Here is a 27,138-nt window from a genome sequence, read left to right as displayed (position 1 = left end):
CGCACACAATTTCAGGTACATTCAAGAGCCCACACAAACCCAATACAGTACCTGGCAACCGTGGGAAACATAAATTAGTGACCGTCCGACCATTTAGTACACTGACAGGCCTTAAATCTATATTTCGCTAATGTAAGTGACAGGGAATTTAACAATCTACACAAGTACACCATGTTATATTTCGTTTTCTATAAGTTCGGCTTCTCTTTTTTTTGTGGGGGACTTTAGCAAGCGATATTTCTCGTGATGCTTTCTGTTTCCTTCCTCTATTTTCCCCATTTCATTATTTCATCTTTACATCCCCTTCCTTCCTACCCTCCCTCTTCCCAACTCATTTCTTCATCCCTTACAATACGTCCTTCTGTTCCCTACTATCCCTCTCCCTTCCTCTTCCCTACCCACTCCTACTTTTCCCCCCATCCCCCTCCACTCCCTATCCTTCTCCATCCAATTCTCCATCTTTCCTCTCTCCTTTTCTCCGTATGCAATAACTCACGGGTCTGGTAACGGGTGGTGGAGAGAATATAAGGTTCTGCTGTGGCGGAGGTGGAGGTGGCTGTGGTCTGAACACCTGTGGGGGAAGAGAAGGAAACACCGGCCGCTGACTCTGTTGGAGGTGAGAAGGAGGTTAATCTGGTGCACTGGAAGGGGGTGGGGTGGGGAGGGGTGAGGGTGAAGCAGAAGAGGAAGGTAAGGGTCGAGGGGAAATGGAGAAGAGAGAGAAAATAGGAGTGTAAGAGGTGGAGGAGAAAGGGGGAGTAGAGGGCAAAAGGAAAGGGAAAATGGGTGTGTGGGGGAAGGAAGAGGTAGAATTGGAGGGGAGGGAGAGGTGGAGGTGAAGGGAAAGGAGAGACAAGTAGGGGATGGAGGGTGGTGGGAGTGTAGGGGATGGAGGGTGGGGGTTAAGTGTGGGGGGAGGCTGTAGGAGGAGGGAAAGAGTGAGTGTGTGTAACAGCAAGACTCCTAATCACAACTAAACCTTCACTTATAACTACACACCAACACTTTAACTAAACACTACTGTAAATACCTACAGTAACTTAAATTTCCTCTATCATAAACAAATGGAAAATAATCAAATATAATACAAAAAAAAATACTTCAAATACATGTAATGGTAAATATTTTATTCATGACAATTCTCCTAAACTTATCGAAAAAAAAAAAAACGAATTACCAAACCTATCAATTAATTATCTACTAAAATAATACTTAACTAACAGACAATAGAGAAAAATTAATTAGTATATAATTTTTTAAACCTATTTAGTTTATTTAGTCATTATATGATTAACCTGACTTGGAATGCAATTTACTACTTCACTAGTCTTGTTAAGTCAACCATGCTTTTGTTAACATTGAAAACATTATCTATGTTAATTTTTTCATCAACAAACTAAAAATTGGCTATAATTTTTTTTCTAGTATAAACTAATGAGGTTCAGATTTTTTTTTTACAACAATGCAAAAGAAACCGTAGACTGAGTAAGGGTAGACTAACGTAAACTGCAAGAACCTAAACTGAAGTAAAGAAAAATAGATTAAACGTAGACTGACAGAGACCAGATGTAGGATGAAGCAGACTGAACGCAAAGTGAACTCAACAAAAGGTAGACTGAAACAAACTGAATGTAAACTGAAGCAAGACTGAACGGAGACTGGTGTAGACTAAAGCCAGCTTAAGTGGTATACTTCACCTGCAAGGCGGAGCGACTCGGTAAACTAGGCAAGCCACACCTGTTGATTGTATACTCAAGCAAAGGACATGTGTCAGTTGCAGGTGTGTACTCAAGTGGATGACAGGTATTACACAATCAAGGATGTACTTAAGTGGATGACAGGTGCTACACAGTCAAGGGTGAACTTAAGTGGATAACAGGTGCTACACAATCAAGGGTTGTACTTAAGTGGATGACAGGTGTTATACAATCAAAGGGGTACTCAAGTGGATGACAGGTGTTACACAATCAGGGGTGTACTAAAGTGGATGACAGGTGTTACATACAAGGGTGTACTTAAGTGGATGAGAAGCGTTGAAATGAAGTGTACTTAAAATAGGTGATATTTACAGAACCGAGTAGGTCGTAGGATTTTTGGTGTCATTTCTCTACGTATGATTCGTCCACGAGTCTTCGGTCGCAATTCGTAAAAAAATTCGTGTTTCGTGAATCATGAGTCGAGCGTCATTTAAAGAATCGTAAGGTCATGAATCGCAGGTCCCACGTCACTTGAAGATTCACAGCTCACGTCAGTTGGAGAATCACAGGTCATGAATCACGTCTTTCCACGCGGTATGGACGTCATGGATCAAACATCAAGCGTCAGTGATGGGAAAAGTGAGTCAAATTACGTGAGTCAAGAGTAGCGGAGGCAGAAGGTTGACCAAGTGTTAGTATCGACACCCACCGGTCCAGCTCGCCTTACTACAGCAGCATAATGGCAACCGCTGAAGGGGCAGTTCAGGGGTTTGGTGCCTATTGAGTGTGTGGATAATGGAGACGTTTATAGAGAATGTTTAAGAGTCTAAAAATCAGTATGCTATGTCAACTTTGAACTCCGTAGTTGACCAGATTTAAGATTTTTTTTTCAGATTTGCTCCACTCAGGGCGGAGGTTAATCCCATAAAAACACTGTTCAGGGGTTCAAAGTTCGGCTTGGTGGCTTGGCAGTGATTTATGGGCCCAAAGACAAGCACTGTAAACATCCCCTATACACACACACAGGCTTTAAAATCATACCGTGCCAACTTTGAAGCAGCTGTGATTATTGTCCTGTTAAAAAACTCTGTCAGCCAGTCTTGACAACAAACACAATGACGTCAACAGGTGATGAAAGACAAGCACAGCAGTGAGAACATATAATCGCAAGCATAGTTGTGAGGACGAGTTACGACAAGCACAGTGACGTCACCAAGTGTTGCGTCGTAGGCAGCGTCGGGCGGGTGTTGGGACATACACCATGGAAGGTGAGGACAGGTAAGTATAATACTAAACCATTAAAACATATTGGGTTCTCTTGAGATAATATTAGTTGTATTGTTAAGTTGATACACAAGTTCCACCTGAGATTAATCACCTATAGTTGACCAATTAACTAGGCTCCACCGCCTTTAGCCGTCCTGAACCTTCATAATTTGTAGAAGTTGACTGTTTGATACGTTATTGAGTTACGTCGCTATATTGGCCAATTTGCCGGCATGATTCACTTAGTAATTAGTAGTCAATTAACTTCTATGAGTAATGGCGGTTGCTGGGAACGCTAACAGAGAGGGGAGATTAGGTGACCCGTCAACTGTATAGATTGAGGTCAAGTGTGGTAAAAAAGTTTAACCTTCCCTGACGCTGCCGACACGCACCCGGAGAATCTTGCGACTAAAACTGGCGAGTATCACCGAGCTGGGGCTAAACTTATTGTAAATCAAAGCAGAAGAAACCAAGCACTGCGCTCCGTTAATCAAAAGCTGAGAAAATATCTAAAAAAAATGTGTATAGTCCAGGCGGATAAATAAACACCTGTATGTTTCCAACTTCGGGCCTCAATAACTGACACCGTCGAAATCGTCTTTTTGGGAAGCAGATCATGAGTGGCTGTGGAGGAAGATAGGGTGCTTGTCACTGCCTGCCACGTATCCCAGGACACTTCATTCTCAAAGATTCGTACGTTAATGTTCTCCCCGTAACAGAGGATGACAAGCCCTTCTAGATGTACTACAGTCTCACAGCTACTACGACTTAGGGAGAACTTTAAGTACGAATCTCTGTGAACCCAGGCCAAGAACCTGCTTAGTTCCCTGTGTAATGTGGTTAATAGACCTTAACAAGATTACAAACAATATAATGTGTGTACAGTAAATTAATATGCAGTATATGATTACTCAAGACAACACAAACACATATACCAACGAAAACATTATTAAACAACACACAGAAGCCACCCAGCCGTCATACATCAAGGGACAAGATTCTCAATGATTCGGAATATGAGATGTCATCTTAACTGTTGTCGGGGAACACAGCAAATTACGGTATTGTCTAAGAGCTATTCTAGCCACATTTTAGTCTCCCATAATTATATATGGAAAGAAAGTAAGGTAGTTAGGTAATTCTCCAATACCCCAGTAAGGTAAAAAACAGGTAATAACGTATAAGAATCTTTGACAATCTGTACCATAAGTTATTGTAGCCCAGTTCTCGCCTCCACACACACACACACACACACACACCCCACATCTACAACACCCACCTGTTGGGTGAGGAACTGGGGGCCGGGGCCGAGAATCGGAGGGCGAGGGCGTGGACGCAGACGAGTGCGTGGTCGAGTGAGGGCAAATAAAGGCCTAAAGGCGCCGAAGAGGATCTCTGGAGGTGAAGGCAGCGGCGGGAGCCTGAACTGTGCGTCGACTTGAGACGCCACAACCACCACCACCATCACCGTCAACCACACCTGCCGGAGACATAATGATGTTTATACAAGAAACATATTATGACAAAAAACAAATATCTACAACAATAATAATAGTACAAATAATAATAATAGTAGCAGTAGTATTGCAATAATAATAATAATAATAATAATATTAACAATAATAATAATAATAATAATAATAAAAATAATAATAATTATTATAATTAACAACAACAACAACAATAATAATAATAATAACAATACAAATAGTAGAACGATTTCAAGACCGCGTACATAACAGGAAAGGTAAATGGGTGGGTGAAAGAAAGCCAAGCTCTGTTGGATATTGCTAAAACGGAGCCACAGGCGGCTTTTGTGGCATTCACCCTTAGAGTCAAACATCGCTGGAATTACCTGATGCGCACTATAGGACCCCCTCCCCCCCACCCTCTGGAAGAAGCCATCAGGGTCACTTTTATTTCAACACTAGTGAAAAGCTATTATTTAACCCCAGCAGAAAGGTCACTCCTTGCGCTACCACGGAGACTGGGAGGAATGGAATTGACTAATCCAGGGAGCTTACTGCCACGGAACATCAGAGCTCTCAAGCTCACAGCAGCCCTCACTGATCACATAGTAGCTCAACAAGTGATCATGGGCCCTTCGTGCCCGGTGAAAGTTTGAATGCTCGTGCTTGGCTAGCATACAGCGAATGAGGGTGCGCCAAGTCCGTAGACTTGCATCGTTTTCCATCGTAAATAAAATGGTTAATTAGTGCCTTCCTAAAGAAACCATCGACATGGGACCAGGTTTGTTCCACTCTACGATTTTTTTTGCGATTTTTCCACCAAGTTTAATGAAAAACGATTGTGCCGTTTCGGCTACCCAGAACAGACACACAGACAGACAGACAGACAGACAGACAGACAGACAGACACACGGCTATTCCTATAGTATATTAGAAGCGCAGCAAGTGAGGTAGACACCAACGAGTCAAACAAGATTCGACGTTCCATTACGACAAAACGGCAGCACACCCAAAGTGATAAAATTCAACAACTGGTGCAGCAGTTGTCAGAGAACTTGAAGAAAAAAGTAGCTATAGCGCAGGAGGTGGGCGCTTCGAACTAGCTAACAACTTTACAGATAAGGGCAAAAGGCTTCAGCCTTAACAAACAAGAATTTGCAGTTGCCATTGCTCTGAGGTATGGTTGGCCAGTAGAAGGTTTGCCTTCCCAATGCGTATGTGGCTCATCCTACGACACTGACCACTCCATGGTGTGCAAGAAAGGGGGCTTAGTGTGCATGAGGCATGACGAAATAAGGGATCTCACAGCAAATATGGTGAAGGAAATCTGCCACGACGTCATGGTGGAACCGACCCTCCTTCCATTGGACAGTGAGACTCTCCATCACAGGACCTCAAACACATCCAAGGAAGCCTGTGTGGACGTCAGTGCCCTAGGATTCTGGACACGGGGACAGTGAGCCTTGACATAAGTATATAATCGCCTCCATGGCCGCATGTCACCGTAACCTTTCTTTCGAAGCTGCACACAAGAGGAATGAGAACGACAAGAACAGGACGTGTGGGGAGAGAATTCAAAATGTGGTGTTCACAACCTCTGGAGGTATGGGACCAAGTGTAAGACGCTTCTAAGCAAAACTGGCGGAGGTGTCTGAACAGAAGCAGAAGCCCAGAATTTACGTTGCAGCCTGCATTGAGATGTCGACTGTCCTTCTCTCTGCTTAGGTCTGCATTGCTTTGCCTCAGGGGAACGAGATCATCGGCCCCAAAGCCGACAACAGTCGCAGATATTGACTATGAGGCAACAGTCACTGAATGCCGCATAGATCTGCGGCTTAACTAACACAGCTAGGGTAGTTACTTTTGTATTAGGATATTTAATATTAGTGTATTAAAATGGTGGCGGAGGTGTGGCTATTGGGGAAGACTGGAGGCTACGATTTATAAAAAAAGGTAGTCGTGGTAGTAGCTTAACTAACTCAATACAGCTAGAGTAGCTACTTTTGTATTAGGATATTTGTTTTTAAGGTAATAAAATGGAGGCGAAGGTGTGGCTATTGGGGGATGCTGGATCCCACGTTAAAAAAGTAGTAGCAGCAGCAGTAGTAGTAGTAGTAGTAGCAGTAGCTTTATAATAGTGCAGTATAGTTGCGACAATACGGCCCAAAGTCGCATTTCAGCATCGACCACTCCATTGAAGCACCGCCAGCACAGGTCAGTCAGCCAGCCAACTCGACCAACAGGTGAATGTATCACCTTGGTGGCTCACCTAAGACGGCCACCTGCTAGAAACAGGTTTTATTGCGGGCCCATGCGGGTTACAACTGGTATTTTAAACAGGCTTAAGGAGGTTTATATTCCTGTAATCAGAGTTAAGCTAGTGTGAAATGGCTGCAAGATTAGATGGCAAAAGATATGGGTTTGAGAGAGAGAGAGAGAGAGAGAGAGAGAGAGAGAGAGAGTGTGTGTGTGTTTGTGTGTGTTATTAACAAAACAACACTTTAAGAATAAGCTACACAGACAGGAAAACAAATGAAGAAGTAATAAGTTTAGCAAAAACTTCAAGAGAAATATTTGAAATGTACAGAAAAAGACACATTTGATCATTTGGCCATACGAGTATAATTAGAGATGAAAGGATAATAACAGAAATAATAATGGGGAAGTCGAGGGTAGGAGGGCCAGGGAAGGCAGAGACTGGGATTGATAAATTAAATTAAAAATTGGGTCCCAGAGAGATACAAAACCTTAGAGGATTGGTAAAAACAGCTAGAGAACGTTTATAGTGGAGGACTGTGGCTACCAACCCTCAAATAGGACGGTATTCTGATTGATTGCTAGAATACCCATATAATTCTCACCTCTACTTTCCACCACACGTTATACACTTACAAGCATCATTAACCTCCATTTCCTTATTTTCCCTTAACTACCCATCCCATGAAAACCCCCATCAACCTAACTTTACCTAATAATGATTCAGATAAGTAAAATTAATAATAAAAAAATAAAAAAATATAAATAATAAAATAATATTGATAACAATAATAATAATAATAATAATAATAATAACAACACTGCAATAATAATAATAATAATAATAATAATAATAATAATAATAATAATAATAATAATAATAATAATAATAATAACAATAATAATAATAATAATAATAATAATAATAATAATAATAATAATAATAATAATAATAATAATATTAATAATAATAATAAAGAAATACAAAAATGAAAAAAAATATCAATAGTGAGAAACAATACATGTATGTTGTGTTGTCAATGGTATGAGAAACAATTGAGACCCTGCAATTATGTGTAAATGAGGCAGAGAGTCAGATCAGCAACCTGGGACTTGGTCACAATTTTCGTGATGCCATATGGCAGCAGGGTCTACCATTAGACAATACATTATGCTTCCCAGGCGGTAGTACCTCCCTGTTTGGTAACTGTCTACTACCTACTGTTTGTTGTAGAACATAAGAGTGAGGCACCACACAACTCTACTTGCTACAGTTGCACTAAGCTGACTCGCGCGAAAACATAAACAACTATAAGCTGACCTGCCTAAGGGCAAGGTCGTGCAGGGCGGGTGGCAGTTCTACCCCCAACCTTCACCTAACACCTCCAATCAAAGGTCGCTCCTGGGGGTGAGATAAGGGGGTAAGGGAGGTTGGGAGAGGGTATAAGGAAGGGTGGTGGGTGAAGGATGGGGGGGGAGGTGAGGAGGGGGTGAGGGAGGTGAGGGAGGCTGGGGGAGGGTATAAGGAAAGGTGATGGGTAAAGGATGGGGGTGAGGGAGGGTATAAGAAAGGGTGGTGGGTGGGGGAGGGTATAAGGAAGGGTGGTGGGTGGGGAAGGGTATAAGGAAGGGTGTTGAGTGAAGGAGGGGAAGAGGGAGGATTATGGTACTATAGGGAAAAGTGAAGACCTTCAAAGACTCCCACCAGATAACGACAACACCCATACATGGTTCCCAAAAAGTTACCATGTCTCAAAAGGTCCATTACCACCCCCGACCTACACGGCCAGGCAATAGACAACCTCCCTAGACCAGCATCCGCCGGTAGGGTCGGCGGAATATGAAATAAGGCCCTTAAAACACTCATATATGGGACAGGGTAGGAGGTCTAGTGCCTGTACCGACAGACAATAACTAACCCATAACACAACCCTAACACACTATTAGCTTAGCTAGGTGGTCAGCCAGCCCTCTCTTACCTCCTCCTAAATTTCTTCAATTTCCGAACTAAAACTTCCTTCCCCCACCTCTAATCTTCTTTCACCCCTCCTTTCTTTACAAAAAAAATGATGTAACAGATGGTTATTTTTTTACGGAACAATGAAGTTGGTGTGTGAGATGGAGCAGTGTGTGTGTGTGTGTGTGTGTGTAGGTCATGGCTATAGTAGTCCTGTTAATACTATCACTCCTATCACTACGACCACTACTACTGCAGCTCATAGTACCCCTAAATTCCTACCCCCCCTCATGCATCACTACCACCATCACCTGCACCTCTTACTACCACAACAATCAAATAAATCAGGTCAGAGGTCGAGCTCAACGACTGTGTCCTTGAGGAGGTAAGAGGCAACTAACAATAAACAGAACCAAGTAATAAAGATAATAACAGTGAAGACGAGGACGAGGAGCACGCGAAACACGAATAATAATGGAACATAATGGAGCGCTAATACAGGAGGTTAATGGCATCTTCTCTATTAAAGTCGGGTTACATTAAAGGCTTTATATACTCCTTCCAGAACAAAGATTGAGTGGAAGACTGACACAGGAAAACACAAGATAATGACGGTAATGAAGGCAACACCACGAGGCATAATACTGTGGTTGGGGAGAATGAAGTTTAGTCATTATGTGAGCAAGATAACAGAGCTGAGAAGAATGCAAAGGTGTAGTTGGCGAATTAGGTTAGTTTAGGTATAGTTAGGTTAAATTAGGTAAGATATACGTTTAATATGATTAGCTTAGCGTTAGGGTGGTTAATCTTCAGGTGCAATAAGTTAAAGGACGAATCTAAAAAAACACCAACGATTTTTACTATTGCCTCGTGAGCAGCTGGTGGCGTATTGTGACTGGTGCGTGGAGGGAAACCATTACCACATCAGCAATACCATTAAGAACTACGCTAGCCTGAAAACCTGAGAGAGGTGAGGCAAGGTGGACAGGTGAGGTGGAGGAGGGAGGGGGGATAAAAAGGTGACCACAACACAGCAGGTGGCGTCAGGTGGTCACAGCTGACTACCTCACCCAGGTGGTCCAGCTCATTACAGCACCGCCCTCACCAAGTAACATATTCACACAAAAACGTCTTAAGTGGTAATATTACCTGGAGTAGCAAGTGAGAGGGAGATTACGGGGCGTCAGCTGGGAGTAATTTGACCGTTTGTAAATAAGTAATATCATTGTACAGAATAGAATGTGAAAGAGAAAAGGAAAAAGTGTTTAATTATCTATTTACATATTCACACACACACACACACACACACACACACACACACACACACACACACACACACCACAGCCACACCTGGTCTCGTCATGAACAGCGGGAAAATTCTGGTTTCAGCCGCCGTTTTATTTCTAATTGAAGAGTCGACCATCACGCCACAACACCTCCCATCTCCTCTTCTCATCTCCCCTCCCTCCACCATTTCTAAATCCCGGATCACCTGAAGACTATCCCCAGCTTATTTCACCTCATAACTACCCACCTTAATCCTAACTGCGGGGGGTAAGGGGAGGTAGGTTAGGTTATAGTAAGCTTAGTTAGGTTAAGTTGGGTTAGGTGGTTAATCTTAAGGTGAAGTAAGCTGGGAGATAATCCTCAGATGATCCCTAAATAACGTATTTAAAACACCTACGTTCTACCTCACCGCACAAACTCATCCCAACTCATCAACCTCTGGGAATCTCAGCTACTGATCCGGTCTGAAGTCTCGTGCGTTGATGATTTTCCCCCTAGATGGATATGTGAAATTTCCCCAACCGTATATTTTTCCCCTGACTGAAGACGTGAGAGAATTGTCAAGTGTTTGTACGTGATTTTCCCCAAAATAGGAATACAGGAGAGCAATAAAAAGCATGTACGTGATTTTATCTTCCGTGGGGATTTGAGGTACCAACTGAAAGTCTGTACGTGGCTTTAGAGAGGATTACAGAGGGAAAAACTAGGTTTAGATGTTCGTACGTGATGTTTCCTCAATCTGATGCTCGGATGACCATATTCAATTTACTCATCACGTACCCTAAAGAAAGAGAGAGAGAGAGAGAGTGTGAGAGTGTGTGTGTGTGTGTGTGTGTGTGTGTGTGTCTGTGTTGGAACCTGGCCAACTTCTTCAGTACGCTGGTGCTTCGTCAACGCATGACTTGTGCCTTCATGTGGTAGAGGGTCAGTGGTGCATGCGGGAGGGAGGATGGTAGGGAGAGGGAGGAAGGCAGGGAGGGAGAGAGGAAGAGCGATGGAGATGGAGGAAGATAAGGAGGGAGGAAGGGGGAAGACAGGCAGGGATAGGGAGGGTGGAAAGGAGAAAAGCAGGGAGGGAGAGAGGGAGGAAGGCAGGGAGGGAGCGAGGGGGGAAGGCAGGGAGGGAGAGAGGGAGAAAGGCAGGGAGGGAGAGTGGGAGAGGAAGGAAAGGCACAAGTAGGTTACAGGTATAAGGAGAGTTACAGAACAGTAATGATAAGAGTAAAAGGTACAGGTGCACATTCGAGTGTAGCAACACTACAGCACAGGCATAATTATAAGCTATAAGAAAGCAAACAGAGGTATAGGGCAAGAATATATTTGAAGATACAAGTAGATTATATATATACAGTAGTACCCATTTTTGCACTTTACTCCCACTACTTTTCAGTTCATTTGGAACAGAGTTCAAAACTCGAAACAATTAAGTATCATTCGAACCAGTTTCATAAAAAGGTATATCATGAAACAATACTCGAGACACGCTTCATAACAGTTAGACAAAGTGTCTGTACAGACATTTTATAAAAATATGTGAGTCAATAGGACAAGTATTTATAACACTGATATATTACAATATATGAACGGTAACATTATCGAAAACAAAATGCCGTACTGCTAGAAGATTGTTTGAGAGCTTTATGGGTTCGAATACCGTAAGACACCCATATTCATACCTACGGTTGACTATGTATTTTGGTAAGGTTAGGTTATTTTGTACGGGTACAAGTACAGGATCTAGTATATACAGTAAACATGTAAAAGTCACAGGTATAAACACACACACATACAGATCACAGATGTAAACACACATACAGATTACAGGTATAAACACATACAGATCACAGGTACAAACACACCTACAGATTACAGGTATAAACACATACAGATCACAGGTACAAACACACATACAGATTACAGGTATAAACACATACAGATTACAGATATAAACACATACAGACCACAGATATAAAGATACACACACACATCACAGGTACAAACACACATACAGTAACACACCCACATACCAACACCACCCTCTCACATACCATGCAAATAAGACAATTTAAGCAAAAACTTTCTGTGGTTTATCCTCGTCTCCCCCAGCTCACCGCCATACTTGGTTGTGTGGACGCCCAGGGAATACATTATTGAACACTTACAGCACGAGGCCCTCTGACCGGGTCATCTCTTGAGTCACTGCAGGGATGATCGTCTCTCTCTCTCTTTCTCTCTCTCTCTCTCTCTAGGTATTGTGTTTTTGATTAACTCTTACTGCGGGTATGTATGTATGTATGTATGTATGTATGTATGTATATATGTATGTATGTATGTATGTATGTATGTATGTATGTATGTATGTATGTATGTATGTAGAGTATGTCGGTTTTAGTTATGTTGGGATATGATTTACGTTTATGTATGTTCTGTATGTATGTGGTCGGTTTTAATTATGTGAGTTACTGATATTTAGATTGAATTATGTAAACATGTAAATGTATGACTTTATTTACGCAAGAATGTATGTCCTCTACATGTTAAGCTGTGTAAAATATGTGGATAAATCAACTTTATTTTTGTGTAAGGTTAGATTGATTTATATGTAGGAAAATGTGAATTATGTAAATATCTCAATTCACATGATTATTATTATTATTACCAAGAGCGAGGGAGAGTGTGTGTGCAACTTTCCTCTCAGACCAGTGCAATATTTGTTTCTTACTGGTGCGCTGTTTTTATTATTATTATTATTATTATTATTGAAGCAAAGGTCGTATATGCTATGTTACCTGGTGAGGGTCTCTCTCTCTCTCTCTCTCTCTCTCTCTCTCTCTCTCTCTCTCTCTCTCTCTCTCTTCGGGTTAGACTTTCACTATATTTACGTTGCATGCGTCCAAGACCACCAGCAAGGCACTGTTACCACTACGCCTAACACCCTCCTTCCCCTCATATTCTTCGCTTTTTCCTACCCCAATCTGTTTTTTTTAAATTCCTCCTTCTGCTACCCTTTCTCATCTCCCTATTTGTGTTTCTCTTTTTTTTTCTCCCTTCTGTTTTCCTTCATCCTCTTCTTCCTTCCCCTTTTAATTTCACCTCTTTCTGGTCATTTTCTCATCCCCCCTTTACTTCTACCTCCTTTTCACCCCTTCTTCTCTCCTCTTCCTCCTCCTGCCCTCGCCCCTCTCTCCTTCTCCTCCTCGCCACCTTCTCTCCCCCTCTCCTTGTCCAGCGTTCATCACTATACATCACTCCACCACCAGGTCTGTAACCCCACACTGTCGACGTGACCAAGTATAATAATAACAACAACAAAAGAAGTAAAAAATAATAATGATGATAATAATAATAATAATAATAATAATAAAATAATAATAATAATAATAATAATAATAATAATAATAATAATAATAATAATAATAACAATAAAACAATATTAAAAATAATAATAATAACAACAACAATAATAAAAAATAACAATAACAATAAAAAAATAATAATAACAACAATAACACAAATAATAAATAATAACAGAACAACTCGCTAGATCCTGTACGCATGCGCAGGGGAGGAAAGAGAACGTTCGTGCCTGCCAGCAAGCAAGTCAAGGCTACCATTTATCAATACATTCTAACCATGAATGAATGTATGCTGCTCACTACACGATACATTCACTGGGGAGAATGTTAGTGAGTCTAGTGCCAACTGTTCGTACATAAAACATACATACATACATACATACATACATACATACATACACTCTGTGGATGGTCTTATTTTGAATGTTGTTATAGGTTGTCATATTAAACATTTAGGTCGACGTGTTGTGGATTCCTTTTATACATATGGTGACAACGTCGCCTGTTAACTTTACTACGGCATTGTGATCATCGCCATCATAACAGTATCATCATCATCATCATCAAAACATCATCATCATCATCATCATCATCTCACCCCACCACGTCACTCCAACACTGTCACCACCACAACACGTCACTCAAACATTGTTACCACCACAACACGTCACTCAAACACTGTCACCCCAACAACACGTCACTCCAACACAGTCACCACCACAACAAGTTACTCCAACACTGTCACCACCACAACACGTCACTCCAACACCGTCACCACCACAACAAGTTACTCCAACACTGTCACCACCACAACACGTTACAACACTGTCACCACCACAACACGTCACTCCAACACAGTCACCACCACAACAAGTTACTCCAACACTGTCACAACCACAACACGTCACTCCAACACTGTCACCACCACAAAACGACACTCCAACACTGTTACCACCACAACACGTTACTTTAACAGTCACCACCACAACACGTCACTCCAACATTGTTACCACTCCAACACTGTCACCCCAACAACACGTCACTCCAACATTGTTACCACCACAACACGTCACTCTAACACTGTCACCACCACAACACGTCACTCCAACACTGTCGCCACCCCACCACGTCACTCCAACATTGTTAACACCACAACACGTCACTCCAACAGTCACCACCACAACAAGTTACTTCAACACTGTCACCTCCCCCAGCATCGTCCCTCACACGTCACTCCTCTTGGCTACCCTCTCCTGACCTTTCACTTACGCCCACCTCAGGTCAAACCTCCACACCCTTCATCTGTTTTTTGGTCATTCTCCCTCTCACTGCCCAGCCCTGCTCCGCCCCGACGTAGGTAGACAGAAATTACCATTACAATAACTTCTCGTCAAAACATGATCCTGACTGTTTCTGTTCCCTTGTTTCACCTTGTTTCATCCATGTTGTATTGCTTCCCTCACTTACCAGATTAATGTATATCAACCCCACTGTAAAAGATATGCCGGTACATACTTATAAATGTAAAAATAAATAAATAAAATTTTTTTAGTTTAACAAATTTATTGGTAAAGCTTGTAGTACAGTTTGCCTATTCTGAGTAATTCAGTCGGGTCTTGACACTGAGGGTGGTATCACTTCTCACTGCCACCATGTTACGTGTACTATTCCAAATGATTCTAAATGTTACATAATACTTCCTTGCGATACTGTACATGTACAGTACCGTATATAGCAGGTTCCATTAAGAAAGCTCAGGCTCTCAATTGGCTCAGTTATATCAATATTGCTATTATTATCGACTCTTATCTGTATGTTTATGGCTAAATAATGTTTCAATATCAATATCAATACCTATCTTTGCCCCGCCCCGCCTGTCTCTGCCCCGCCCCGCCTCTATCTGTCCAGCCCGCCCCTCTCTCCTCCGCCCCGTCTATCTCCTCTCCTTCCCCTTCCCTCGTCTCTCCTCCCAACCTCATCCTGCCCCGTCCAATCTGTTTATAACCCAGTCCCTCCTTACCTCTCCCCGTCTACAGTATATTCGGTCACGCACGCCCCTTCACCTTCCCGTCCATACACACTGTCCCCTACGGCCTGGTCCCTGCTGACACCACTGTACGGACCCCGTCTAAACTACCTCAACTACTCTGTTTCCTACTACTGTACTGCCCCCTCACGTGTATAACTCCTCTCACCCCATCCCTTCCGTCCCCTCCCTTTAATCATACACCATCGTCACCTCCCTCCTATAGAGCCCCCTCCTACCTCCTTTCAACCCCTCCAGGTGGTCACCGTATAGTACCCCCCCCCCCCACACACACAGCATCCCGGCAGAGCGTCTACTTTCCCTAGGTGGACGTACTTCCTGGGGCAAGGACGCCGCTACTACTACTACAACACACACACACACACACACACACACACACATGTTCAGTGACCCACATTAGTGAGAGGCTCCGGCAGGATCTACTTCAGTTAGGCTTCATAACCCACCACCACCGAGCTGTAAGATACACCTCCTAACCTAAACCTGCTGCCCACACCACACCTGCTGACCCCACACCACACCTGCTGAACCCGGGCACCTGCTAACACCACACCACACCTGCTGACCCAGGCACCTGCTAACCCCCACACCACACCTGCTAATCCCACACCACACCTGTTGACCCCACACCACACCTGCTAATCCCACACCACACCTGTTGACCTTACACCACACCTGCTGACCCCACAGCACACCTGTTGAACCCGGGCACCTGCTAACCCCACACCACACCTGCTTACCCCACACCACACTTGCTGACCCCAGGCACCTGCTAACCCCATACCACACCTGCTGACCCAGGGCACCTGCTAACCCCACACCACACCTGCTGACCCCGGGCACCTGCTGACCCCGGGTACTTGCTAACCCCGAACACACCAGCAGATGTAAATATATTGTCTGCTGACCTTACATACACTTAACCCCCCAAACACTTCTGCTCACCCCACACTCGCCTGCTTGCCCACCCCACACTCGCCTACTTGTACACCCCACACTCGCCTACTTGTACACCTCACACCCCTCTCCTTGCACACCCCACACTCGCCTGCTTGTACACCTCACACTCGCCTACTTGTACACCTCACACCCCTCTCCTTGCACACCCATCACTCGCCTACGGGACCTCAAGTTGGCGTCACTATTGTTAGACCCGACCGTAACACAACCTGTTTATATAAAGGGTTGAATTCCCCACTAAGGGACCCCAAACACGCCTTGATCCTGTGGTGACGACGACAATAACACCCGCCAACTGATAACCAGACCACGCACATCTGACCGCCTGGGACTGCTGAGGAGGCAAATGAAGGCTACTGTTCTCATTGTTGGATGTGTTGTGGGTGGATGGGTGAGTGGGTGGGTGAAAAGGTGAGTGGGTGAGTGGGTGGGTGGGTGGATGGATGGATGGATGGGTGAATGGTGGTGGGTGGATGGTGGGTGAGTGGGTGGGTGGATGGGTGAATGAGTGAGTGGGTGGATGGGTGAGTGGGTGGATGGGTGTATGAGTGAGTGGGTGGATGGGTGAGTGAGAGTGAGTAAACAAGTGGGTGAGAAGTTAAGTACCTTGAGTTGGTGAGTGACTGGGTGTGTTAAGTATTATAAGCACGTGCTGTCCGTACACTCGCACCAAAAAGTATCGGTGCAGGGTGTGATCGACGACTTCCGAAACGATACGTATACACTGTGATATGTCGGGAAGGTTGGTAAGTGTATCCTCATAACCCCTCCCCCCACTAGGAGTTGCCATATGGCTGACAATCAGTGTGTTTGTTTCCTCTTTTCGGATTGTTGCTTTGTGTCGACTGAATGATGAGCGAGGGTTCGGTCTCGGTGAACGTGGGTATAAAACAGAGGCAATATGAAGCAGTAGAGATCTACACATGCCAGACGACATGGAAACTTCAGAGGGAACACGAGGAGCTATTATTACCCTTCATAACGAAGGGTTCGGCGTCACAGATATTAGCCAGCGGGTTGGTGTCCACAGGAACACCGCTGCACGATGGATTCGGCGATACCTCGAAACTGGTGCTCCAGACGACAGGTCTCGGAGCGGCCATCCACGCTGCACCACCTCTCAGGACGACCAGGTTGAGTGGTTTATTTGGTAGCATAAATTAATGTGGCAATATTCACAAGTATCACAAATAATTTTGTTAACAGGGAGCTCCTCATATTTCATACAGTCTATTTACTACTTCCCGACCTTATTTATAACGGTTAGTTTCACTTGACCAGGGCTGCCAACATACGACTGGAACAACTCGCCTTTCCCATAACCTATCGTCACTGGTCTCAAATTGTTCACACTACAGTATGCACCGATACTTTTTCTTGCGAGTGTACATGTTTGTATGTTTTCATGTTTATGTTTTACAACAATAACAACAACAACAATAATAATGATAATAATAATAATAATAATATAATATTTATTCAGTCAAATCATCATAAGTTTACAATTGGTTTGGTATGTACAGTATAATTGTATAGACGATGCGGGCATGCAGTTCAACAAATGTATAGAGGCTATAGACAATACAGGTATACGGTGCACAGCCGGGGACAAAAGTTCGCTCCCCGTGGTGAAACTGGGTCAAGGTAGTGAGTCTCTGACCCTGACTTACCCTGACTGTTTCATCTCAACTGTACATAGACCGTGGAGGTATACAACTACAGTAAATAGTAAGGCAATTTGACCAATGATGGGTGAAAAAGCCATTACATTCCATTATAATTGTAAAGGAGCTTTTTCGCTTGACCGCGGACACCAGGTATTATGTTAGATACTCCGGGCACAGTCCGCTGAGAATCCTGCAAGAGTGATTCAGTCTCAGTTGTTTCACTCATGAGCAAAAATCACCTTAAAAACACCAAGGGACCCAGCAAACACGCCCTAGGAACTCCTCAATAACTTTTACCACTCTTAGCACACCAAAGCCTCTTGACATTTACAGTAAAGATAGTAAAATCTTTTAGCTTTTTACGTCGTTGTCAGCAAAGTAATTTCAACACCAAACAGTTCGCACAACTGTATATGAAAGGTTATAATTTACTCTCTCTCTCTCTTTCCCTGAATATTTATATCACTTACAAACGAACGAGAAGTGGGCAAAAAATAAGTGGAGAGAGAGAGAGAGAGAGAGAGAGAGAGAGAGGATAGGGGGAGGGGATAAGGAAGTGGCGCACCTCCTGGGCGTAACATAAAAGGCGCTGAAGCATTAAAGAGAAGAATCTTTCATATGCAAATTATTCCTCCATAATACCAAGCCTGACTGACGGCTGCTACAGATCACCCGCCACCCGGAGTCTGTACGGCCCCTAACTTAACCTCTTTCCCTCTACCTTGAGATGTACAATAGCTCTCCTAAGATGGTGTTTAAGTTGCTCTGAGACTGTACCGTAACTTGATGTGTCCCCTTATGATAAATTTGGGTGAAATGGAGAATTTTAACGTAGGAATATTTGAGAATCTAGAGCCAGTAGCCAGCCGTCAGACAGAGAGGCAGCAGAAGGGTGATATAAACCTGTGATAACGTGTGATTCGGCCTCTATTGTTCAGTTTTTTGAAGGGAAGATCAGGGAATTGAAAATGATAAGCAGTAGCAAAGTGTGTGTGTGTGTGTGTGTGTGTGTGTGTGAGAGAGAGAGAGAGAGAGAGAGAGAGAGAGAGAGAGAGAGAGAGAGAGAGAGAGTTCCTGGCCATCTCTCGTCACCCCAACCTCCTCAACCACCTCCCTCACCTCACCACCACCACCTACCCTACCCTCAGTGTGTCATCCAACCCCTCATCTATGCCACCTACGTCACCCGACCTCCTACTACACTACCCTTATCTCCATCTGCACCACCTCACACCCCCACAAGGAGACCCCCTCCTCACACAGACACACCTCCTCCACTCCCCTTAAGGAGACAAACCCCAGACAAGGAGACACCCCCATACACACACCACTGAGACACGCTGAGCTCGACGGCAGGGGCGCCTCACTACCCTCCCTTCCTCTTCCCCCTCTGATCACTTTATCTCGGTTGATGGAATGTACCAAAAACACCTAATTGGACCGTTTAATGTTCTACGAATTAACTCTGGATGTTGATCACTGACTTGATTAGCATAAGTATGAGTGGGGGACGAGACGCAGCCATCTGGAGTGCGTTGAAATGTTTCACCAACTCGTTTAGAGGTTGAAGAGATGCTACGCGTGAGGCAGAAATGCGTATTGACTACGTCATACGCATACCAGCCATGGCGCAGAAAAAGTTATGCGCTTCTTGTCATTTCTTTATTAGTGTTTGTATGACGTCTTTGTACACTAACGCTACCCGGGGGTTAGCTTACGTTAAATTAGGTTAGGTTAGGTTAAGTTAGGCTAGGTTAAATCAGGATAGGTTAGGTTATAGTATGTTATGAAAGGTTAGATTATCTTATTATCTTAAGTTAGATAATATGTCTCGTTATGTTAAGTTAGCTTAGTATTTGGGTGGTTAATCTCAAGATAATTAAAGCTGAGGGTACCTAATCTACATGTGATCCCATCTTTGTTAAATATAATGGCATATGTGTTAATACCGACGACTATGGGCGCCGAATTATGCCTTTCAATACACAATGTCTTCACCTGCGAGTACTGTACTGTATGTGTGTCAACCTTGTTGGTGTGATTCACTGCTTTATCTGTGTTCTATTTCTTTGATCATGTTATTTAGGGTTTTAGTTGTGTTATCTTAATATTTCTTAATGTTTATCTGTTTCATCTTAATATTTATCAATGCTCTTAATGCTTATCTACGTTAACTTAATGTTTATTTATTATATTTTTATGTTAATCTATATTTAAGCTGAGCTGCTCCGGTTTATTATCAATCTATTTCCACGTTTTTTTTTTCATTATTTCTAATAAAATTTTCCAGCTGGAGCATTAGAGTGAGCAAGTCGGCGGCCGTGGAGAGAAACGGGCGTGACTGACACGGTGTGTGAGTCAGGTGACACGCATGTGCACTGACAATGAAACCAACACGCATGTGCATTGACAGTGAGTGTGTTTGCTACCACCATGATGTCCAAAACCTTCTGAAAACTAGAAAAAAAAGTCAATAATAATTTCCAATAACAATAAAATATATTACTTTGTTTACAAATAAACATGGCTAAATATTGTGTACGACTACGGCAATCTAGATTTTTTTTTTTTTTTTAGTTCTTCAAATTTAATGTTGCCTCAGAACTATATTAATAAAAATAAAATACAGCTCAGCATTTGGACATCATCTTAGCTGACAATCAGATAAAAGTATAACCCCACGATAACTGTGTCAGCAGGGGATGATCGTCATCACTTGTATCACCCCCCCCCTCACCCAGTACTTGGTGTAATACATGACTCTCGATCCATTTGGCGCGAAAAACCTGACCGGGATTTGTAAACGTTCGTACGTATTAATTTCTACACTAACTAGACATGTGAAAGTGCATCCAACTGGGTCACTCTACCTGCGAGGCTTTCAAAATAGCGGCGAAATATATCACCGAGTCAATGGGGTGTTTGGGCGGGAAGAGTGAGATTTACGTGGGAAATAAGAGGTTTGCACAGGAAAGAGGTTTACAAGGGTAGAGGGCGGTCAGTCCCGAAAAAAGTTCGGTGCCGGCAGGAGGATTGCACGAGAGGGCGGAGGTAGCTGTCGCTATGATCTGTCAGAACACGCTAGCCTCGTTCCCGCTCCGCCACCACCGTAATAAATACCTTCTCCTACCCAAGGTCACCTTGCTCCTACCCTCGCAAATCTCCCATCCTCCACACCTTCACTGACGTACTAGAGTATATTCGGCAAAAAACATTCGCCTGATGAAGGTGTTATTTTTTTACCGTGTGACGTCAACAATGACAGCAACAGTGGCGTAGTGAGAGAGGAGGAGCACCCGGCCGACCTTCCCGAAAAAAGCCAACATTATAACAAGACGTGGGCGTGTCCGAGGCTAGATGAAACGGGGATGAGGATGAAGTGAGGAAGGAGGTTGAGACGGTGGATGGAGGAAAATGAAGAGATGGAAGGACGAAGGGAATGGCGAAAACGAGAAGGAGCAGCAGGAAGAACAAGAAGCCAAGAAGGAAGAGACAAGGAGAAGAAGGAGGATTTGATGTCAACACGCTGATGATAACGTGTTTGGTGTTGTAGGAGGCAAGGAGTGGGGAGAGGGGGTGGTATTGTAGGAGGGTGGTGGTAGTGCTGTAGGAGGGTGGTGGTGGTGTTGTAGGAGGGTGGTGGTAGTGTTGTAGGAGGTGGTGGTGGTGCTGTAGGAAGGTGGTGGTAGTGTTGTGGGAGGGTGGGGTGGTGGTGGTGTTGTAGGAGGGTGGTGGTGGTGTTGGGAGGGTGGTGGTAGTGCTGTTTGGTGGTGGTGTTGTAGGAGGGTGGTGGTGTTGTAGGAGGGTTGTGTTGGTGTTGTAGGAGGGTGGTTGTGTGTTGTGGGAGGGTGGTTGTAGTGTTGTAGGAGGGTGGTGGTGTTGTAGGAGGTTGTGTTGGTGTTGTGGGAGGGTGGTGGTGTTGTAGGAGGGTTGTAGGAGGGTGTTTGTGGTGTTGTAGGAGGGTGGTAGTAGTGCTGTAGGAGGGTGGTGGTGGTGTTGTAGGAGGGTGGTTGTAGTGTTGTAGGAGGGTGGTGGTGTTGTAGGAGGTTGTGTTGGTGTTGTAGGAGGGTGGTTGTGGTGTTGTAGGAGGGTGGTTGTAGTGTTGTAGGAGGGTGGTGGTGGTGTTGTAGGAGGGTGGTGGTGGTGTTGTAGGAGGGTTGTGGTGGTGTTGTAGGAGGGTGGTTGTAGTGTTGTCGGAGGGTGGTGGTGTTGTAGGAGGGTTGTGGTGGTGTTGTAGGAGGGTGGTTGTACTGTAGTGGCTACATGAGCAAATCTCGTGTCTTCCCGAGTCTCCCGCTGGTGATCACTGTCATCACGCCCTTGATGACTTCCTCCTACACTCCTTCCCTTCCTCATAACCCCTCTCCCCTCCTCCTAATACATTCCTTTCTCCTTCCCTCTTGTTTTTGTTTCCCGTACCACCACCTCCTCCTACCCCTTCCTCCTATACTTATATTCTCTTATTGTTTTCCTCACCTCCTCCTCCCTCTTCACCTACCTCTCTCTCCCTCGTTACCACAACCATCACCTCATAACATAACTGCTAACCCCCCCCCCCAACTCCCTCAAACTTCGACAAACACGCTGGCGGCAGTAAAAGCTAGTGGCAGTGAACGCTGATGACAGTGAGCGCTGGGCCGCTGATGGAACCATCCCGCTGGCCACACCACCCATCAACGTTCTGGAAATCACACACAAAGCGACACACACCACCACCAACACCAATCATTACCTCCTTCCTCCCTACCCCGTCATTCCACCGGCCCTGTGAGGACAAACTATATTTTGAGTTCCTGGGGAAGAATTCAACACGCATGGGAACACCCTGATGAGAAAAACTGGTTGTGTTCTCACCGGATAAGTGTGATTATTTTGTTAGTCCTCAACTGATCCTTGCATTTGTTGAGACTTTGGAGGCAGTTTTGGTTTTCTTGTTATCTCTCTCTTTTTCTCCGCCGTTCTCACTGCCTCTCTTTGTTTACTGCTTTCTTTTTTCTCTTTCCATCACTCCTTTTCTCGCTTGTTTTACCTTTTCCAGCCTTTTTTCCTCTCTTCATCACTCATTTCTGCCTTTATCTCTTCCTCATATCTCCCTTTCTCTTATTGTCTCTTTCCTTTTCTTTTCTTCCCCTTCTCTTTCTCTTCCTCTCTCACCCTGCCCCTTCTTTATTTTTTCTCTCTCTTCCCTTATTTTCCCTATCCCCCTCTCTCCTCTTTACCTGCATTCTTTTTCCCTCTTTCCCCGCCTCCTGTTCACTTTTTCTTCCTCCCTATATCCTTGCTCACTTCTGCCTTCCTCCTCCCCTTATCTCCCTGCCTACTTCTTCCTCTCTCGAATCAGGAGTGCTTGAGGACAGTCTTGCAGTCTTTTCTAAATGTGCTAGCCCACACTGATTAGTCCTCAAATAGAATATGACTTTTACTGTATTTGAACCACTGTCCTGCATGGCAGTGAACAGTGATAGCACCCTCAGTATCAAGACCGGACTGATTTACTCAGAATAGGTAAATTGTACTCCAAGCTTTGTCATTATAGATGCTAAACTTAAAAAATCTCTCACTACACCAGCACAACACAATGTGTAGTATGGCGTCATCCGGCCTGAAGGAAGGAAGGCTTTACCCCCAGACACCCCACAAACCTACAAATATTTTATATAAAGATTCACTAATGGCACCATAATAAGCGCCCGCCCCCCTCCCATGACTTTCCCGCCGCCCTCTGTGGAATATTAAGGTCGTAAATTGCGAGAATTTGGCGCCCTTGTGTGCGATAGTTCCGTTCTTGAGTACAAATTTGCGGAAATTTCTCCTGGAAGTCATAACTTATGCCTTCCTGGGTCCAGAGTCTTTAAAATTCGTACGATGAATATTACACCAAAGTGAAAATGCAAGACTGTTCCTCAACTGGTTGACTAAAACTTAAAAAAAAAAAAAATTACCTTAAGTAATAAGCTTTATTTATTAGTACCAACATACTACCTAATTGCGATAACTTGATTCATGGGTAAGATAACAGCAATTAAATACGATAAATGAGCAATTTGAATACGATTGAGTTATTCTTGAAAACTAGAAAAACTCTAAAACGATAACTCCGTCTGTGTACAACTCCATTCTTAGCGTATGAAAGCAAAAATACCCTGAAAGTATGTATAAAAAAAAGCAAGGGAAGTAACGATAAAAATTACTTATCTACGGAAAGTAAAAGTGAAATAAATCAGCAGAAAGAAAGCGAAAGGAAGGCGGAAAAATAGTGCAACACAATCCAGCAACCTGCGTGAGCGAGACAATGTGGCTTAGCAACTTGTCGGCCACGTCACCCCAGCGTCTACTTATACCAGCGACCACTTTTGCTATCGCTCACATGCAGTTTAATTTTGAATCTTCCTTTCATTGTCTGCGCGGTGAAGGGTTCCTGTCTGCACGAAGGAGGAAGTTGAAGGGAGATCGTGTGTTTGTTTTACCTGCTGACAGCCAATTTATGTCAGCCTGCCGAGTGAAGGGTTTCCGTCAAACTAAAGAGCACTGGAAGTGAGACCATTGACATGCGGCTTTTGAGGTGAGAGGCCTTTAAGGTTGGAGGTTTTTGGAGTAAAAGGTTTTTGGATATATATTTTCTTTTTGGAGGGGATAAGGGGATTTAGGGAATAAGAAGTTTTTAAGGAAATAGGTTTATGGGGTCAGAAGACTTTGGGATCACGAGGCCTCTTAGTGAGACACCATTCAGGCGAGGAACCTTTGGAACGAGAGGAACTTCTTTTTTGATGCAAAGGTGTTTCGAAATCGAGAGCAACTTACCACAAAAGCGAACTAACTCGAGATTTATGGAGTAAATAGTCAGAATAGTAGGACATCGACCAAATAGTCACATTACTGACTATTTAACAAATCTAATCAGTTATCACATGTATTAAACTGCTTTGTTGCTTTGTCGTTTTTTTATTAGTTTACTCGAACCCACAAGAAGACTCAGTGGAGGTCATTGTTAGTATACCTACGCTGTCCTTGTACATGCTGAATCAATACGAAATTGCATGATGGTTTCAATGAATATCTATCTATCTATCTAACTGTCTGTCTATTTATCTATCAGATGTTAAATAAATACTTAGTCATCGTCAGGAAATAGCTCGAATAGGCTTCAGCTGAGAAAATAGCATTAGGTCTGCTCTACCGTGCCTTATATCCATTCATAATTTCCATTGCATTGAACTGCATCGTGAGTTGGCTGTTTCGTACATATAAAACATAATTGTGATTTTTTAACACGATTTCATGTATTTATTTCATACTGGAATTTATTTAAATTTTGAATAAACTTGCAACTTATATTTTTTCTAGTTTTAATTTTTTCTCAAAGGGAAACAGAGAGAGAGAGAGAGAGAGAGAGAGAGAGAGAGAGAGCAACACACTCAAGAGTAGACTTCACAATACCGCCTCTCCAACACAAAGAAAAAAAAAAGAACACGTCTGGCAAAAAAGTCTCAAGTCCAAGTCTAAGGAAGTGGACAAATGACAGATGCGATTGCCAAACATTCGTATAATGTTCCACTCGACAACAGAATGGCGGATCCACTGCTGCTGTGTCGTAACAGCCGTCCACAAGCCTCTCCACCATGAAAAGGCAGAACAGAGGAAAAAATTCATAGCACACATTATTTGATTTCACACAAGGTTTTAGCCCTGTTGTTGTGATGAATGGAAAACAAAAGCCTCGCGATTACTATAGCACGGGAGAGGAGAACAGAGACGCTGGCAGTCGAGCGTAAAATATATGCAGCTCCTCACAGCAACAATATCAAATTATTCCAAGGAACTCCGCAACCTGAATACAGTATGCAAGGGGCTGAATCCGTGCATTAAAAACCTAAATGCATCGTGCCGAGATGAATAGTGTCCCTCCATAAGAGAACATACTGCACCAGAGTCTAGAATAGGTGATAAATTTACTGTAAGGGGGTGAGTGTTGACCTGTTTGTTTTGACCAGTGTCGATATATGGACTGCATCTGAGTATAAGTAGTTATAGTGCGCATGTGCAGTGACGAGTAACGTTGAGACAATACAAATCTGGCGTGAATTCACGAAAATCGGGGTTTAAAATCACCAAAGGAACAAAGGACGCCATAACAGCAAGACTAAACCACAAAACATGAATCTTTCAAACCTAAAATGACCAAATCATTGCAAACCTAAGACGCTTAAGTTGGGTCAGCCGAGTTAGATCTGGTCGGTTCGTGTTTGCTGGCATGGGCAGTTATTTTGTATAGAATATATGTATACCTGGTAAAAATATATACCTGTACAAATAAAAACAAATCAGTGAACGAACCTAAACTGAGACAACCTTCCAAATATAATGGTGAGTGATGTAACACACAGCTCTTCACTAATTAAACAATAGTAAGTACTATTAGTTTTAAGTGATTTTTATTTATTTAATTAATTTTAAGTGTGTCAGGCCCTGAGGGAGACACCAAGGCTGGCAGGTGGGGTGGAGTATGACAACATGAGGGTACCAGCTGTACGAGGGCATGCTGGTAGGAAAAAACAACTCATGCAATTTTAAACAACAGCGAGTTAGAAATGACCTCCCAGTTATTATGACACACAGGATTTCTTCATAATAAACGACAAGAAGCAGAACCTAAGAAACCACAGTGTATGACCGAGAGGCAGTGAGTCACGGAATGGAGAACCTGGCAAGATATCATAATAATATTTATACGTTAACGAAATTGTGGTGGTCACGACGCGGCCGCCATGAGGCTATGGGCGCTGACCGCTACATAACTGTAGCTTGATGTCTTGCAGTGGATAATGTAATCTGTCAAGGTTGTCAATCTAACATTAATCAATATCGCTGGGAAAAATCCAAACATGTACTTTAACGTAACACGCACATTATATTTGTGTGTTTGGAAGATCTTTCACTTGTGGTCAGCCCAAGATCCGAGAGGGAAATTAAACGATCGATGATGAAAAACTTTGAATTGAGTTGCGTAGTACTGCTCACGTCTGCCATCCAGCCAATCATAAAATGTGAGTAAAATTCGTTTAAAACCACAGATAAAGGATTTAAAGATATTCTCTTATTTAAAGGTTAATTCTACATCCACGTTTTTTCGGTGTTAATGTAAGTGCTGATTTTAAAATAGATAAGGGTCTGGAGTA

General features: G+C 43.3%; 1 protein-coding gene across 2 annotated transcripts in view; it reads right to left on the bottom strand.

The window, feature by feature from the left end:
• The window catches only part of LOC121873038 (extensin-like), a 101,343-nt gene that overhangs the window by 5,888 nt on the left and 68,317 nt on the right, over window positions 1-27,138 (bottom strand). Inside the window, exons 2-4 of one of the 2 annotated variants that reach the window (XM_042376345.1) lie at window positions 4,243-4,443; window positions 3,513-3,587; window positions 497-607 (exon numbers count right to left, since the gene is read on the bottom strand). In XM_042376345.1, coding sequence (XP_042232279.1) covers window positions 497-607; window positions 3,513-3,587; window positions 4,243-4,443 — 387 coding nt within the window. The remainder of the gene's footprint in view (window positions 1-496; window positions 608-3,512; window positions 3,588-4,242; window positions 4,444-27,138) is intronic. The other variant, XM_042376346.1, reaches the window with a different exon arrangement.

The sequence above is a fragment of the Homarus americanus genome, unplaced genomic scaffold (genome assembly GCF_018991925.1).
Source record: "Homarus americanus isolate GMGI-L3 unplaced genomic scaffold, GMGI_Hamer_2.0 scaffold11022, whole genome shotgun sequence".
Taxonomy (NCBI): domain Eukaryota; kingdom Metazoa; phylum Arthropoda; class Malacostraca; order Decapoda; family Nephropidae; genus Homarus; species Homarus americanus.
Note: the sequence above shows the minus strand (reverse complement) of the source record. Positions and strands in the feature narration are given on the sequence as shown.